Source organism: Nicotiana tabacum, chromosome 9 (assembly GCF_000715075.1).
Source record: "Nicotiana tabacum cultivar K326 chromosome 9, ASM71507v2, whole genome shotgun sequence".
NCBI classification, from domain to species: domain Eukaryota; kingdom Viridiplantae; phylum Streptophyta; class Magnoliopsida; order Solanales; family Solanaceae; genus Nicotiana; species Nicotiana tabacum.
In genome coordinates this window covers 97021966-97040689 of record NC_134088.1, presented here as the reverse complement: position 1 = coordinate 97040689, position 18724 = coordinate 97021966, and the positions used below count along the sequence as shown (strand labels likewise).

The 18724-nt window shown below is 40.9% G+C and overlaps 1 protein-coding gene across 1 annotated transcript; it reads left to right on the top strand.

The window, feature by feature from the left end:
* The first annotated feature begins 456 nt into the window (after positions 1-456).
* LOC107785831 (uncharacterized) lies at positions 457-3216 on the top strand. The gene is made up of 3 exons (XM_016607218.2): positions 457-1126; positions 1460-2339; positions 2592-3216. The coding sequence occupies exons 1-3, from the start codon at positions 479-481 to the stop codon at positions 2660-2662; spliced, it is 1599 nt and encodes a 532-aa protein (XP_016462704.2). The 5' UTR covers positions 457-478; the 3' UTR covers positions 2663-3216.
* The last annotated feature ends 15508 nt before the right edge of the window (positions 3217-18724 follow it).

Sequence of the window (18724 nt, the reverse complement as noted above, 5' to 3'; positions counted from 1 at the left end):
ATATCTCATAAGGTGCCGGAGATTTTTGGAGTTACTATGCTACGAAGCAAATGTAATTAAAGAAGTTGAACCAAAGAATATTAAAAGGAAGACTTTCATTATACACTCACACCTAACAATTTCAATGTCACCTATATATATATCTAGATAAAACAGGCACAATATTTATTTTTAAAAAAATAGTAATAACATGATAGGCTTTGCACGAGAAAAAGTTCAAACTGAAAACACTGTGCACAACATATTAAAGTAGTAGCACGTTATTGTCTTTGCGTAAGCCATCCAATACTGTACCTTAGTCCGAGCTTGACAAGCAACATGCGTCACTAGATGGAATAAATAAAATAACAAAAAAGCAAGCAGCAGTGTCACGTGGCTTGGTAACAAGGTAAGTAGAGTTTCCACCATACTACTCTACAGTGTACGAATAGTTCAGTGCCTAAGTATTCTCATAAATTCCAAGACATTCCTCAGTTCAATGCATACAGTCATTTTACATTGTCTCGATAACATAATCAGAGCCATGGAAACTGTTGCAGAGCAAAAAGAAACAGAAGAAAAAACCAGTAATAAAAAGCAGAATAAGTTAACCCAAGTTGTAATCTTGGACTCAGATGCTGTTGTTTCATCTGCTAGTGAAAGTCAAGAAAGTAGAAGAAGATGGTCAGCTGAGATTCTTGATTACAAGGTAAAGGAGCAGAATCACAATCACAATCACAATCACATGGACAGTAACAGTACAGTTATGGATTTGCATGCAACTAAATTTGCTGGGGTTCATAAGAGAAAATGTGGTAAATATGGTGCTGCAATTAAAGATCCTATTAAGAAAAAAAAGGTTTGGTTGGGTAGCTTTAAAACTGCTCAAGAGGCTTCTAATGCTTATTTGGTGAAGCAATCTGAATTTGCTGCACAACTAGAACTACTCAAGGCAAATCAAGATTCTACTAAAACTAAAAGTAAATCCTCTGCTTCTGTCCAACTCAGGCAAAAAATTCCATCTTCACAGCTCAAATCACAGGGTTCAAATTCCACAAATACAACTAATGCTGCTGAAAGAAGCAAAACCAATGGTAAAAATCTCTTTATTAGGGAGATAAGAAAAGACTCTTTTCAGGAAAAGCAGGTACGTTTGAATCTTTTAAAATAGGTATCAAAAGGCTTTAACTCTAACATGCACATTGCACATTGTCACGTATCCAGTATTTAAGTTTTATGACTTCAATCTTTTAAGTTTATTAGCATTGAACTCATTAAATTTTTTGTAGTTTTAGTTGACTTTTACACAAAAATTTGTGCTCCAGATCAGAAGTACCAGTTCAGATGAACCTCGTACTTCGAAGCTCTATCCACCCTTACACATTGCACAATATCTGAGAAATTAGTAAAAGGAAAGAACTTCATAATTAGTGTAGAATCTTGTAAGCAAACCTCATGTTTAATGGTTAATTTTTTCCAGGGTACAAGAAGATCATCATCTGATGGGTGTAATATTAATACTGTAACAACAAGCAGTACTAAAGCCAAACTAAGCTTACATGGAATCCGAAGGCAAAAGAATGGCAAGTATGGTGCTGTAATTAGAGACCCCATTAGGCTTAAGCAAATATGGTTGGGCACTTTTGACACTGTTGAAGAAGCTTCAGAAGCTTATTTCTCCTACAAGTCTGAGTTTGATAAATTATGCCTGCTGGGAAATAAGGAGAATAAACCAAAGAGTTGTGATCAAATTCAGCACGAATCGCCTGTTGGCGCATCGTTGTCCTTAGATACTGCTAGTGTGGGTAGAGATAAAAGACGCAAAACAACACATATTGTTGGAGTTCACAAGAACAAGTGGGGGAAATATACATCTGAGATTACAAACCCCATCACTAAGAAAAAGATTTGGTTGGGGACTTTTGGCACTGCTGAAGAGGCTTCCCGGGCTTATCAATCGAAGAAACTCGAGTTTCAGAAACTAGTCAAGGCGAAGCAGAAGCAATGCACTAATAACCAAACTCATTTTACTGGTGAATCAAGTGACCAAAGGATTGATTCTCGCGAAAAAAGGCAATCCGTAAGTATGACAAGAAATTTGTTAGGGACTAGTCTTAACACGGCTGAAGAAGCTTTCCGCGCTTATCATCAGTCTAAGGAATTCGATTTTCAGTGCTCAACGAAGTCCGGGCTGCAAAACAATATGCCAACTGATTCTAGTGGAGGGGAGAAGAAACAAGAAGGTCAAGTTGATGAAGATTTGTGGATGGGACATTGGATACAACTTCCAGGTGGTAGTGAAGTCAAATTTTCGCTGAAACTCGGCTTACCAATCATTGATAACTATGGATCTCTTTTAGGTGAGTTCAGATGTTTGGATGATCTCAGTATTTGTTACACTGATGATGAATGTTTTGCCTAGCTTATAGTTTGGAAGTTTTTAAATTGCAAGAAGATTTTTGGGTAGTTCATAGTCTTAGGACTCTGTAGATAGTAGTAATATGTAAGCTTCTTGCAACTTTTGGTCTTAGTCAATATGATAACTAGTGCTGACAAAGGCATATCTAATGCCTGCAATTTTCAGTCTTGACTGTAAATTTCTGACTCTTCAGGCAAGGATGAGCATGTTGTGTTTGCCAACGGGGCGCCACACAACAGAGGAGTTCATGTAGCTACTAACTGAGTGTGGAAGTCTACCCGAGAACCGGTTTCCACCAAGAATAAGGTGTGTTAGATGCTTGCAGTTGTCTATACTGTCCATGTTTTCTTCCTGAAGTAGGTCATCTTTTCGACTGAGGACGAAAAGGGTTGTCGCGATTGAATCCACGTTACATATTGTGTTGGCATCAAAAGTTCCAGAGAAATTGTAACCATCAAAAATGATTTTGTGCACAGAAGGTGTTTTTGCATCACATATAGCACCAGACCATCTGTCCTTGCAAGGATCAGATGTTGAGTTCCAGCCTGAATCAGTTCCAAGAATTGTACTATTGGGGGTTCTTTGGTTGTAAAGAAGTTATCTCAGGATTAATTATCCCAGGATTAGTTATTCCACCTTTCCATGAGGATAAAAAAATATTACAATTCCGAAATTAATTATACCGTAATTTTCTACCAACCAAACATGGGATAAACTCTTCTTATATTTAATTCCGGGATTAATTATTCCTTATCCCTTGTACCAATCGAGCCCTTATTGTTAGAAACCTCTGCAATGAACCTGAGTAATGCCATCTCTAGCCACTGTTTCATCACACTTGGTTAGTATGATATAATGCAGATTTCCCAGTTCTACAGCGGAAAACTAATTGTGATGTCGAAATACCAATGTTGAAATAGTCTTAATCTACTAATCATAGCTCTATTTGGTGAAACATACAATGAAATTTGAATTGCAGTACGGCAGCAAATCAGTGAACTTTGAAACCATTTGTAGCCAGCCGGCCGGCAGCAACACTACTCTTTAACTTTATCCTCTACCGTCTTTTTCTTTAGCTTATTTAAAACTTGGTAAATTTTCAAACAATCCATGCTAGTTTCAAAGAGAAAAAATTATCATGCCAAGGCTCAAAATAACTTGAACATTAGAGCTAATTAACTAATCTATCTGAGTTTTAACTTCTATATGCTACTTGGAGTTAATCCCAAATTTTATATCGAGATTATTATTCTTATCTCATGTACCAAACGACCCCTAAGAAAATAAACCAGCTCTTATATAGAGATGTTTAGTTCATTTTTCTCCTCAAATGTAATATTACGGACAATATATATAGTAACATGCTGATGTGTGACGAATTGTTGTCCTTAATAAAAATTGCAAACTCTATGATATTCGACTTAAAGTATGTATATTGATATGCATATTGCCTTGCATTTTACTCATGTTTCATAGATTTCGGATGTATAATGTAATAATTTGTGCTAATTCGTGATATTTTTATGTGTAAGAGTCATCCGGAGGCAATGTGGAACGAAAGTGTACGATTTGAAGCAAATAGAGAACAAAAGAAGAAAATCGGACAGTGCAACGCCCAGGCGAGCCCGCCGCGTTACCCGGGGCGCAACTTATAAGTGCAAAAATTTATGGTGCCAAGGCTAGCGCGACGCGCTACCCTGGTACGAGTTTTACTCCTATTTCGTTCGGGGTAAGGTTTTGACGGCCCTACATACCCTCAACTCGTATAAAAAGAAGCCTAAACCTATTTTGGAGGGAGAGACGCCACTTTGAGAAAAAAAAAACACAAGCACAGAACACTCAGGAGCAAGGATTCTCAGTTTTTCTTCATCTTTCTTAGTATTTTCAACTATTTAACACTTATGAAATTGTCTAACTTTATCATGAGTGGCTAAGATCCTCATTATCCTGGGGTTATGGGTTGTTATTGACTATTGTTATTTGACGGTTGATGATATTGCTTGATTTTATAATATTAATTTATTTATTCAATCTTACACTTAATTATTCTATTGCGTAGCTAACAATAGAGTACTATCTACAAATTTATAGTTAAACTCGAAAGGGAAAACTATAGATTGCATATAAGATTGAATAGAGTAAGTTCTTGAATCCTGGCATCAAAGAATAGATTCGCGATTAGGTTAGACATATTCTAGTTGCCTTACTTGGTTATTTTTGCAAGAAATACACATGTGTTCTAGTTAATTCTGATTCTATAGACATATAGTCTTATGTTGGCTTGAATAGGCGAGCGAAGCGCCGAAAGAATTTTGCGAGCATAATAAACCGTGCTAATCAATAAATTAGATAAATCAAGTGGGCAAATCAACCGGAAGAACGCAATAGGAGAGACATTAATCTTGTAACCTCGGAATATTCCCATCTCATTGAATTCTTTCTAAGTGTTTGTTTGCTTTACTTGTGATCTTATTTTCTTGTTTGCTTATTAGTTTCGCAGTAATTTAGATAATATAAATCACAATCATTTTTTTCATACTCACTTTAGCATTAAATTTATAAATAGTTTAGATTGGACAATAGTTGATCATAAATCCTCGTGGGAAGGATACTTTCTCTATCACTTTGTTACTTAGATCGCGTATACTTGTGTCTGCGTTCAGACCCAACAAGTTTTTGGCGCCGTTGCCGGGGATTTAGAAATTATCTACTTGTCTGAAATAAACTTTTATTTGTTATTTGTTCGAGATTTAATTTGTTTTGTTGTTTCCTACTCTACAGGTGTTTACATTAAATACTAAGAAGAAGGAGCAGTTTGAACGATCTTCCGCCTTTTGATCCTGAACCTGAAAGAATCTTCCAAATGTTAAGAAGGAAGGTGGAGGCAAGATCAAGATTTGCGAGTTGGGCATTGTAGTCCAACCACAACCAATCGGGATGTCAGAAAATGAAGAGAGACAAGTGATTGAGGCCGCAGGTCTAGTCTTGCGAACTTGACTGAGGCTGTCGTGAAGCCTAAAATAACTGGTCACTTTGAGCTGAAGTAGTACATGATGCAACTGATTCAATCCACAAGTCTATTTGTGGGTTTATCGAGTGAAGATCCCTAAAGGCATATACAATTTTTTTGGAGATTATGGATACATACAACTATTCAAACGTCTCCAAAGACTATATCAGACTGACTTTATTTCCGTTTTCTCTGATGGGGAATAAAAGGAATGGTTAAACAAAGAGTCCGCAAACTCGATCCACACTTGGGATGATCTAGCACGAAAATTCTTAATCAAGGATTTTTTCACTAAAAAGACAAAGGCGTTGCGGAGCCAAATTCTTGAGTTTCAACAACAAGATAATGAGACTCTTCATCAAGCATGGAAAAGAATTTCACAAAGACTTCCCACATCATTGTCAGACTAATTAAGTGTTCGGACATATTTTTGTGGATGGGTTGGACGAGACCTCCAAATTAAATCTAGACTCAGCTTGTGGAGGAAGTTGCATACATAAACCATATAGTGGGATTCAAACTCTACTAAAGAATTTCGCGGCAAACGATCATAACTAGTAGGGTGAGGGTGAACCAAGAAGGATGATAAAATAGAAGGCAACATGTACACTTGAGCTGGATGAGCTGTCAGCCATACATGCAGAAATTTCTAAACTTACCAACCAAGTGGCTAAGATGGCAATGAGTCAAGGGCATCAGATGCATCAGGTTCAAAGGATGTCCATATGTTGTGCAATTTGTGGAGATGGTCATATGGGTGACCAATTTCCGGTGAATCCCGAGAATCTATTTATTATGTGGGCCATCAAGGCCCAATGAACCAGAATACACAACATGGAAACACCTATAATTCCAACTGGAGGAATCACCCGAATTTCTCATGGGGTGGAAACCAGGCCACTCAAAATTAATACAGACCTTAAGGGAATTACGATCAGCCTCAAAAGCCACCCATCAGGTAGAAGAAAGCACCAATGATATATTGAAAAAGCTGTTAATTAACAACCACCAACAACTTTGAATAGACAACCAGCAATTGAGGACTGAATTTCGAAACATAGAGAGAGGCAGATTGGTCAGCTGGCTGCATAACAAAATACTCAACCTGCAGGGTCCCTTCCAAGAGATACAGATAAGAATCCTCAAGTAAATGCTGTAACTTTGATGAATGGAAGAGAATTGGAGGAAGTACTAAAAAGAAAGAACGAAAAAGTCACTCCAAGGGCGATTTGGTTCCCAAAACTGTGGTGGAAACTGAGAAAGAAACAGAGGAAAGTGAAAAAACTCCAGTTGCAAGGCTACCACCTCCTTTTCCACAAAGATTAAAGAAGAAAAGTGATGACGGGATGCTCAACAAATTTCTTGATATGCTGAGTTAAATTTAATTGAATCTCCCATTGGTTGATGTGTTACGTGAAATTCCAAAGTATGCCAAGTACATCAAAGATATTGTGGCTAATAAAAGAAGATTGGCAGAGTTTGAGACAGTGGCACTTACTGAAGAGTACACTTCACGAATTCAAAGAAAGTTTCCCCAAAAGTTGAAGGATCTGGGGAGCTTCACCATACCTGTTCGAATTGGTGAGGTAGATGTGGGACGAGCACTTTGTAATTTGGGGGCTAGAATAAATTTAATTCCCCTTTCAATTTTCAGTCAATTGGAGTCGGGGGCTAATAAGTAGGGATTTTAACCTATTATTTGTTCTCTTTTACTTGTGTTTTAGGCCAAAAATGCTTGAAGGTATTTCCGGAAACTAATGAAATATGCTTTCTTGCAGGAATTGTTCAAAATGAGCCAAAGGAATCAAAATCAACTCACAAAGGAGTCAAAGGTTGAACAAAAACCAAGGCTGGGTAAAGAGGTCTGAAGCGCGGACCGCACAAATATTGTGCGATCGCGAAAGCTATGAAGAAGCCGCGATCAAAATTATGCGGTCCGCAAGAGGCACATTCAGAGAGTGTGATTTTGGGCTAAGTGATGAGCACGGACTGCACCAGAAATATGCGCCCGCGAAAGTCCTTGTGCGGCCGCGATTGAAATTACGCGGACCGCGATGACTGAGATTCAGAGAGCTGACAACTTGAGCAAAGGAGAGAAGTGCGGGCCGCGCCAGAATTGTGCGGCTGCACAAGTTCCTTGTACGGTTGCGATCAAAATTATGCGGTCCGTAAGATGAAAAATCAGAGAGTTGATTTCAAGCCAAACTCAAGAACGCGGACCACATCACTTTTATGCGGCCGCATAATCTGGAGCGCATCCGCTCTTAGAATTATGCGGTCTACGAAAGTTCAGCTCAACCCAGATCCAAAAGAGAAGAATGCGGCCCGTATCAGAATTATGCGGCCGCGAAAGCAAGAGTGCGGTCGCATAACCTCCGCAAGGGCATGTTTGTCAGATATTTTTAGCTTAGTATAAATAGAACTTTTTGTCATTTTTATGGTATATCAGGTTATGTTATGTTTTGTATGAGCACCTGTGACGGCTATTTTTTCTGTTTTCAGAATTTTTGTACTAGATTCACTTCTTAACATTAGATTTTCATTCCATAAATTAATATTATGGATTTTATCTTTATTTCATCTTTAATTTCTGTTATTTCCACGAGTAGCTAAACCCATAGCTAGGGTTGTGACCCAACCCTAGTATGGGTATTTAATGGGTATTTGATTTTAGGGATTGAATGTGAATGAGTTAGTGATATTTATCCTAGTTCTTGCTAGAAATCAAGAATTAATAGTTGCAAACATTGATTCATGCCTTTATGACTTAGTCTCTACTTGAGAAAGAAGGACTAAGTCTAGGAAAACTAGGCTAACAAGGAATTGGGGGTGAACTCAAGAAATTGATAGCCCTAATTAAAGGGTTAAACCTAGAGGTAGTAATACCCAACTTGAGCTAATATCACTTGATTTGCATGAATACCCATTTTGACTTGAGAAATCCAAATTGTGCAAAATCACTTAAACTACCGAGAGGTATAGAGTGTGTACCCGGGTGTGATAGCTATATTACATTCTCAACTAATCAAGCTTACCCTAGATTTTGCTACCCGTTAGATATCCACCTAGGTAGAAGTCACTAGCCTAGTCTCTTTAAACATTTGAAAAACAACAACAAAAATATTGTCCTTAGTTTCAATTACTGCAATCTTTAGAGTAAAGTTAGAAGTAGAAATCAAACCCAAACTTGTGGAAGTGTAATTAGATTCAAAACTTGCAATTAACTTAGATATACACCTAATCCCATATTCTAACTCCCTGTGGATTCGATCCCGACCTTTGTTGGGTTTATTATTGCATCGACCGTCTCGCTACTTAATTGCGGTGTGGGTTTGGACGCCATCAATTTTTGGTGCCGTTGTCGGGGAGTTAAACGGATTTAGCTATATATCTAGGTATTTGTATGTTTTGTCTTACTTTCCTTCCAAGTCACTAATTTTGTTTGTGAATTTCTTTTAGGTACAAAATAGCCCTTAATAATGAGCCCCTCAGAAATTTACCATTGGGGGAGGAGGTAGATGATGATCAAGTAGATGAGGTTCATCCCGAGCCTCAAGTAAATAGGCGAGGCCGACCACCTCATGATAATGTCCCAAACCAGGTGTTGCCGAATGAGGGCTATGCAAGTGCAATAGTCCCGCCCCGGATTAGGGCGGGCAACTTCCAAATTACCAACGTGATGCTTACACTGCTTGAGCAGTGGGGTTTCTTCACCGGAGCTCCATACCAAAATGCCTACAAGCATCTCAAGGGTTTCGTCGATACTTGTTGGGGGAGCAAGCAAATAAATGTCACCGAGGATGCACTGCGGTTAAGGCTGTTTCCCTTTTCTCTACGGGGAAAGACCGGATAGAGAGATTGCTCAATCATTCCATCCACACTTGGGATGAGTTGGCCGAGTAGTTCATTGCCAAATTCTTCTCTCCGGGGCACATGGCTACACTAAGGGATGAAATTTAGCTTTCAAACAAGAGCCCAATAATCCATTGCACGAGAATTGGGAAAGATATCGCACCATGGTCGAAGAATGACCGAACAATGATGTGACAAAGGCCATGATCCAACAGACTTTCTACATGGGGATCAACACAACAAATCGGTGTGTGGTAAATCAACTCGATGGGGGTAACTTCATGAACACGCCTTATTCTGAAGTTTGTGAAATCTTGGATGAGATGGAGGACACCTCTTCAGCGTGGCAAAGTAGAGCCAATGTTCCTCAGGGTGAGCCAAATATTATTCACCTACACTAGGAGCTACATGATCATGGGCAAGCTATTGCGGAGTTTACAACCACCATGAACCAATTGGCCAAGGCTCAACTTCAACAGGTTCAAGGGTCAAAACAAGTGAATGCTATGGAAAGGGTGAACATGATGGTAAACAAGAGATGACAACGAGGTCAACAAGTACAAAACAATCCGGAACAATTTGAGAAAATTAATAGTGGGTATAATCAAGATGATTCATATGATGAGCAAGATGAAGAGGTTCAATATGTCAACAATTATCAAGGTCAAAGAAGCAATGCTCCAAATCAACAACAATGGAGATCACAAGAAAACCAAAGAAACTGGAACAACCAAGGACACCAAGGAAGTTGGAGTGGTGGCAACAACAATAATCAAAGCAATTGGGGTAATTAAGGCAATTGGGGAGGAAATAATCAAGGTAATTGGGGTGGAAACAATCAAAGCAATTGGGGGAACAACAATAATCAAGGGGGTTGGAACAATAGCAATCAAGGAAATCGGGGGTCGGGCTTTCAGAGGTCCCCGATGTATCAACAACTAAACAACTAGCCTCCATATCCGTCGCAAGGTCCTAGTTCTTCCAATAGTGAAATGGGACAAAATGAAAACATGTTTAAGCAAATAATGGAGAAAAATGCTGACTCTGATGCCCAATTAGCCTCCCACAATACTTCTATCCACAACTTGGAGGTTCAACTTGGCCAAATTTCTCAAGCTTTAAATACTCGTCCAAAGGGGACACTACCTAGTGATACAGTGGTGAACCCGAAAGGTGGGAACACGGGGCATGCAATGACCGTGACAACAAGAAGTAGGAGAGGTGGAGTGCTAGTACCTCAAACCAAAGAAGACATATGGGTGATGATGTGTTGGTTCAAGACGATGATGAGCCAAGCAACGATATTCAAGATAATGAAGAAGCGAGGATTGATATTATTGAAAATGTGGAGGAGACGCAAGAAGAAGTGAACCCGTCTAGGGAGCACGTGACTGACATGCTGGAATTGGTAGTGCCAAAGGCTAAGGTACCAATGCCAAGGCCTTCTCCTCCATACCCTCAAATACTTGCAAAGCAAAACAATAAGAATCAATTCAAGAAATTCATTGATATGATGAAAAGTTTGTCCATAAATGTGACGTTGGTTGAAGCCTTAGAATAAATGCCGGGATATGCCAAGTTCATGAAGGATTTGGTAACAAAGAAGAGATCAATGAACTATGAAACGATCAAAATAACACATCAAGTGAGTGCTATGGTGCACTCTATGGCTCCAAAGTTGGAAGACCCCGGTGCTTTTACAATCCCGTGCATTATTGGGAGTGCCGATTTCGCCTAAGTTTTATGTGATTTGGGGGCAAGTATTAACTTGATGCCCTATTCTCTGTTCAAAATATTGGGGATTAGGCAACCAAGACCCACATCCATGAGATTGCAAATGGCGGATCGGACAATGAAAAGTCCATTGGGGATAATTGATGAAGTGTTAGTTAGGGTCAACAAGTTCATCCTTCCCGCAGATTTTGTGATACTTGACTGTGAGGTTGACTATGAGGTGCCAATCATTATGGGGAGATCTTTACTTGCTACAGGGAAGGACTTAGTTGATGTGGAAGCCAGAGAGCTCACCTTCCGGGTGGGCGATGACAAAGTGGTGTTCCATATTTGTAAATCAATGAGGCAGCCAAATAGCAACGAAGTGTGTTCGTTCGTGGATCTTGTGATCGAAGTAATTGTTGATGACACAAGTGCTGTGATAAATGTAGAAGATACCTTGGAAATTGTGTTGTTGAATCATGATGAGGATGAGAAGGAAGACTTTGTAGAATATGTCAATGCTTTGCAAGGAATGGGATCATATACTCATAAGCCCTGAAAACTTTCCTTGGATCTCAAAAACCGGAAGACTCCACCAACAAAGCCCTCAATCGAGGAGCCTCCCACCTTGGAGTTAAAGCCTTTACCTTCAGACCTCAGGTATGAGTTTCTAGGCCCTTGTTCCACTTTACCTGTTATTCTTTCCTCATGCTTAACTAACGTGCAGGTAGATGCCACCCTTGTGATGCTTCAAAGGAGGAAGAAATCAATAGGTTGGACATTGATATTCGGGGTATAAGCCCTGCCTTTTGCATGAACAAAATCATTTTGGAGGAGGATGCCAAACCCTATGTGGCACATCAAAGATGATTGAATGAGGCCATGCAAGAGGTAGTAAAGAAAGAGATCATCAAGTGGTTGGATGCCTGGGTGGTTTACCCCATTTCCGATAGTTCTTGAACCTCGCCTGTGCAATGTGTCCCAAAGAAAGGGGGCATGACCGTGATCACAAATAACAAAAATGAATTGATCCCCACAAGAACTGTCACCGGGTGGAGAGTGTGCATGGATTATAGAAAACTCAACAAAGTTACGCGGAAAGACCATTTTTCGCTTCGATTTCTTGATCAAATGTTGGATAGGTTAGCCGGACGTGCTTATTATTGCTTCTTGGATGGATATTCTAGATAAACCATATTCTTATTGCACCTGAAGACCAAGAGAAAACCACCTTCACTTGTCCGTATGGCACTTTCGCATTCTCGCGGATGCCATTCGAGTTATGCAATGCACCGACAACTTTTCAGCGGTGTATGATGACCATCTTCACCGATATGGTGGAGGAATTTCTCGAGGTTTTCATGGATGATTTCTCTGTCGTGGGGGATTATTTTGAAGAGTTCTTGGATAACTTGGATAAAGTATTGGTACGTTGTGAAGAAACTAACTTGGTGCTGAATTGGGAGAAGTGTCACTTCATGGTCAATGAGGGCATTGTCCTCGGGCACATGATTTCCAAGAATGGTATTGAGGTTGATAAAAGCAAAAATTGAAGTGATATCCAAACTCCCTCCCCCTACTTCCATAAAGGGAGTGAGAAGCTTTCTAAGTCATGCGGGGTTTTACCGCCGATTAATCAAGGACTTTTCTAAGGTGGTAAACCCCTTGTGCAAACTATTGGAGAAAGATGCCAAGTTCCTTTTTCAATGAAGATTGTATGAAGGCATTTGAACTACTCAAGTATAAGTTGACTACCACTCCTATTATCACCGCGCCAAATTGGAGCTTACCATTTGAGCTCATGTGTGATGCAAGAGATGTGGCAGTTGGTGCGGTATTGGGGCAACGAATTAATAAGATCTTTCATCCGCTCTACTATGCTAGCAAGACCATGAACGAGGCCCAAGTCAACTATACGATGACCAAGAAAGAACTCCTAGCCATTATCTTTGCTATGGAGAAGTTCCGCTCATACCTAATGGGTACAAAGGTGATTGTTCACACCGACCATGTGGCACTTAGTTATTTGATGAGCAAGAAAGACTCTGAGGCAAGGTTAATGCGGTGGGTGCTTCTACTGCAAGAGTTTGATCTAGAGATTCAAGACCGAAAGGGTAGTGAGAATCAAGTAGCGGACCACTTGTCTCGATTGGAGGAGGAGGGAAGGCCACATGATGGACTTGAGATCAATGATTCATTTCTTGATGAATAACTCCTTTCCATTTCTATGACTAGGATGCCATGGTTTGGCGATGTGGCCAACTATCTTGTGAGTGGAATTATTCCGAATGAGTTCTCCTCAAACCAAAGGAAGAAGCTCAGACGTGACTTCCTGGACTACTATTGGGATGAGCCATATCTCTTCAAAATTTACACTGATGGAGTTATCCGGAGATGTGTTCTAGAATAAGAGCAATTGGGTATTCTTGAAGCTTGCCATTCTTCGCCCTATGGTGGTCACCATGGTGGGGCGAGAACTACTACAAAGGTCTTATGCTGTGGATTCTATTGGCCTACCTTATACAAAGACGCTAGCTATCTCGCTAAGCGTTGCGATGAATGCCAAAGGGCCGGTGGGATCTCCAAAAAAAATGAGATGCATCTCACCACCATCCTCGAGATTGATATTTTTGATGTGTGGGGCATTGACTTTATGGGTCCATTTGTGAGCTAGTGTGGGAACACCTATATTTTTGTTGCTGTGGATTACGTTTCCAAATGGGTTGAAGCTATGGCTTTTCCCAACAATGAAGCACGGAGTGTGGTGGCTTTCTTGAAGAAAAACATATTCACAAGGTTCAGCACCCCAAGGGCCATCATTAGTGATGGGGGTTCACATTTTTGCAACAAAGCCTTTAACACTTTACTCTCCAAGTATGGCGTCACTCACAAGGTGTCAACCCCCTATCATCCCCAGGCAAGTGGACAGGTTGAAGTCTCCAACAGGGAGATCAAGAGTATTCTATCAAAAACTGTCAATGCAAATCAGACTAATTGGCCAAGGAAACTTAACGATGCTATTTGGGCCTATAGAACAGCTTACAAGACTCTAATTGGTATGTCTCCGTATCGTTTGGTGTTTGGGAAAGCATGTCACCTTCCGGTGGAATTAGAGCATAAGGCCATGTGTGCGTTGAAGAAATTGAACCTTGAGTGGGATGTAGCTGCCAATCTTCGAGTGGAGCAGTTGAATGAACTTGATGAGTTCCGGTTCCATGCTTACTCTAGTTCATCCTTGTATAAGGACAAGATGAAATACCTACATGATAAGTATATCCGGAACAAAGAATTTAAAGAAGGTGACCTTGTTCTTTTATTCAACTCTCGGTTACGGATGTTTCCGGGAAAGCTTAAATCAAAGTGGAGTGGTCCTTTTGAAGTGGTACATGTGACTCCTTTTGGTTTGAAAAATAAGAATGGTGAGATCTTTAGAGTCAATGGGCACCGGGTGAAGCGCTACCTTGGTAAGGTTGATGATGGCCACGTTGTGGCATTGCTCCATTTCAAATGAATGATGGTAACATGTGTCGTGTCGCGGTGTTAAATAAAGCACTTCTTGAGAGGCAACCCATGTATTTTTCTTTCTTTTGATTTTCTTGATTAGATTTGGCATTGTTTTGGACTAACTGGTTGTGAAGTGTATGCAGGAATTGGGTGTGCAGTGCAGAAAATGACAAAAAATGGTCAAGTGGTGAAATTTTGTGGATCGTGCCAGAATTATGCGGACCGCACAAGCCCTTCGCGGCCGCACAATTCTGTGTGCGGTTGCACAGCTAAAAGATGAAAAATACCAACTCTCTGAAGTTTGGCCTGACAAAATCCCTTAAGCATTCGCGACCGCGATCAAAATTTCGCGGACCGTACAGCTTGTGCGGCCGCAACCATTTTTATGCGGACCGCGTCACTGAATCATCGGCTGAGTTAGAAAAGGTAAAGAGTGCGGACCGCGCCAACATTGTGCGGCCGCACTGAGGTAAGTCGGTGGGCCAAAGTATAAATATGACTTTTTGAAACTATTCACACTTTACACACTCTGACCTCTCAAGCTAGACTAAAGCACAGTGCACTCTTTCTTGTTTTCAATTTCATCCCATATTCATCATGTGTTGATTTCCTACTACATTTCATTACTGGTATGTTGATTTCAATGAATTAATTTCATCTTTTTTTTCTTCTTTTCTCTTTGTTTTAGTTTTCTTTTTATATAGGGTTAGATTCATGCCAAAATGTCAAATTGATGCTTAATTCTTGCTTAAAAGTATGTGGGTAGTGTTTAAATATATAATGGGGTCTGGGGTTAGTAGCTTTGATTTTTTAATTGCCACAAATCATGCCTAATTAGTGAAAACCTAATTATTAATCGTACTTCAGTGCCACTCTGATTTGAATTTCGCGGCCGCACACATTTTTGTACGGTCCGCGCTAGGGTATGCGGCCACACACAAAATTGTGCGGTCCGCGATACCCTAGGTTGAAGGCACTTTTCATTGCTAAGTTTGTGTGGGCGCACTTAATTTTGTGCGGTCCGTAGTTGGTTTTTTCGGCCGCACTCAATTTTGTGCAGTCCGCACAATTAAACTTCAGAAACCCAACAAATCGATTATGCGGCCGCACATAATGTTATGCGGTTCGCGATGGGTTTTCGCGTCCACACTCAAAAATATGCGGTCTGCGCTAAGGTAACTTTCGAGAACCAGTAGTATGAACCTGGGATCTCCGCGGCCGCACTCAATTTTGTGTGGTCCGCGATGGGTATTATGCGGCCGCACTTATTTTTGTGCGGTCTGCGATGGGCAGTCCACGACCGCATTCACTTTTGTGTGGTCCGCGCTGCCCTGTTCTGAGAAGCAGTGTATTTCTTTTCAACTGTAATTCAATAACACATGTTGAACCCCAATTGTAACTGACTTTCACTACTTGTGTGTTGCAGACAATGGTGTGTTCTCATGGTCGAGGTGATACTTCCAAAGGGAGGGCAAAATCCTCCCGAGGCCGGGGTATAGGAAAACCTAACATGCCATTATCAGTCCAGAAAGCCTTGGGAAAAAAGACTACTCTCATTAGACCACCTCCGGACTCCTCAAACACCAGTGAATACCTCTCATCCCGGGAAACTTCTGAGGGAGATTCTGTACAACCACAACCGGGGGCACAATCACAACAATTCCCCAATAGACTCCGTTTAGTTGATGAACTTACCTCCTCCTCTAGTTCTTCTGATGGCTCAGAGGGAGGTAGTCAGGCATCTGAACCATCTTCCCCACCTGCTACAACACCTGCCACAACAGCTACCCCAATTATTTTAGATGATGATGATGAGGTCCTAGATGACTAGAGAAGGGGTGACACAATTGTGGGAGGCCTGGCTAGATCAAGGAAACCGGAGGTATGGGTTGATAGATTTGTAAGTAAGAAGACATATGGAAAATTTCGGGAATGGTGGCCTCAAAGGTCGCTCACTCTTGAGCGATAATTCATAACCAAAGACCTAAGCCAGCACAATCTGAATGTCCTAAAGTAATTTACGGAGAGAAAAAGATGGAAATGGTTCGCCGTCCAGTTGCATGATGCCAATGAATACCTCGTCAAGGAATTTTTTGCCAATGTTTCCCACATCAAAAAGGGTACAAAGGTGACGAAGATCCGGAACTTGAAAATCCGGTTTGATGGCCACGCATTGAACATATATGTAGGGTTTGAGGAGGAGGCAGTGCAATACCTGGAGAAGCTAGCCTTGGGTGACGCAGTTCGCCCATGGCTAGCTGAGATACTTTCTCTTCCGGGGACAACACCTGCATGGCTCACAACAGGAGTTCAAATTATCAGAGCCACCCTTAACTTTGAAGCAAAAGGGTGGGCAACATTCGTGTGCAGCCGTCTTGACCCGTGCAAGTATGAGAATGTCCTTCCACTCCCCCGGGCAGTATTGGTAGCTTTCATCATGGCAGGCTATCCTATTAATGTAGGAAACTTGATGTCCTACAACATCTCCAATGCATTCCAGAAAGAAGAAAGATCGTATCCCTACCCCAACTTCCTCATAGATTATTTCCAAGACCAAGGGTTAGAACCGAGACATTTTGATGTGGAGGTGAAGGCTAAAAAGTCTTTCTCATGGTACCACCTCCAGGGAGTGGACAACCCTAAACTCAAGGGTAAAGCCACTACCTCCACTGGCCAGTCTGAAGAGCCAGGGGTAGTGGCCACCGGGTCAGTTGCCAAGCCATCCACAACAGCTGGTACTTCTGCCGGAGCAGCTGCCATACCTCCTCCTTCCTCCGGACCATCCCTCTCAGTGCCACTGTCAGTGCCCACATCTTCTACCTATCCTTAGACTGCACTGCGGGTTTCACAGACACTATCCAGTCTCACCAACTGGATGCAGACAGCTACCACAAAGCTGACTGCCATATCCAGTGCAGTGGCATCACAGTCATCAGCCCCATTAGAGCTTCAGGTACCTCCATCAGTGGAGGACTCTTTGAAGAAGATTTTGGACAACCAGAAGAAGATTTTGGATGACCAGAAGAATATCCGGGAGACTCTTGATACATATGGGAGGATTATCAAGGATTTGGGAAAGCAGGTGAAGAAGATGCGGAAGACTCAAGCATCTAAGGATTCGGTGGAGAAGTTGAGCAAAGAGGTTAAGAAGATTGCTTCTGCTGGTGATATTCTATTGGACCTGGTCATGGAGGAGATAGTCCCAGCAGCACATGCAACAGTGCCCGAGGCATCAGCGGCAGCAGTCGGCCATGCTGAGGAGCCAACTACCACTTCACACACTGCTGCGGAGTTGATTCAGATGCTCAGCAACCCCGTAGTTCCCCAGTCAGAGGATGTGGAGATCCAGTTAGAGGATACTGAGGGTGCTGAGGACTCGATGCAGATAGAGACCACATAGGGAGTTTTCTCTACTCTCTACCCCTTTCCCTGTTCTTATTTGTTATGAGCATTGAGGACAATGCTATTTTTCATTTGGGGGGGAGTCCATTTTGATTTGATGACATTTGGTATGTAATAACCATTATACTATTTTTCTTTATCTTTATTTATCTTTATTTTCATTCTTACCATTCGATGTATATATTTATTTCCATTACGTATATATTCGCTATACTTCATTTTATACATATTCAGTCTACTTTCCGTAGTTTACTTCATAACTTCTTTCGTTGTTTTTCCTTAGTAGCATAGCTTCTTATTTACTTTAGTAGCTTCTTTTTAAGTTGTTAGATTCTTTTTACGTTTTGTGTGAATAATAAGCCTTTGGGTTTCTTAATGCCACGGTTATTTCCAAAGGTGGATGTTGTGTGAACCGGGTAGCTCTTCCCAACGATGGATGTCGTTACAACCTTCTTAAGGAATTGAGTCAGTTTTCTTTATGTTTTTGTATATATAGTAGTAATAAATAAACGTGTCTCAAGCAGGGTTCACTTGGTACTAACACACTTACCTTCGACCTTATGGTTAGAAACAAGTTGATTGGCAAAGGATAGCTCTAGTTGTGACCTTTAGACTCTTGTGTTGACTAAAACAATCATCGAGTGGTTTCTTTGAGCCATTTGTGATTTTCTATCTTAGCTAAGGTTGTTGTGGGCCCTCGACTCTGTTCTCTTTAACAATCTAGCAGCTTGAGAGGTGAGGTATTGAATTGCAAGTCCAAGTTCCGTGCCAATAAGTCTAGAACTTACATTGAATGTTTGTCTAGGCAAAATTCTAAGTGTAGCTCGACTTAAGAAATGATT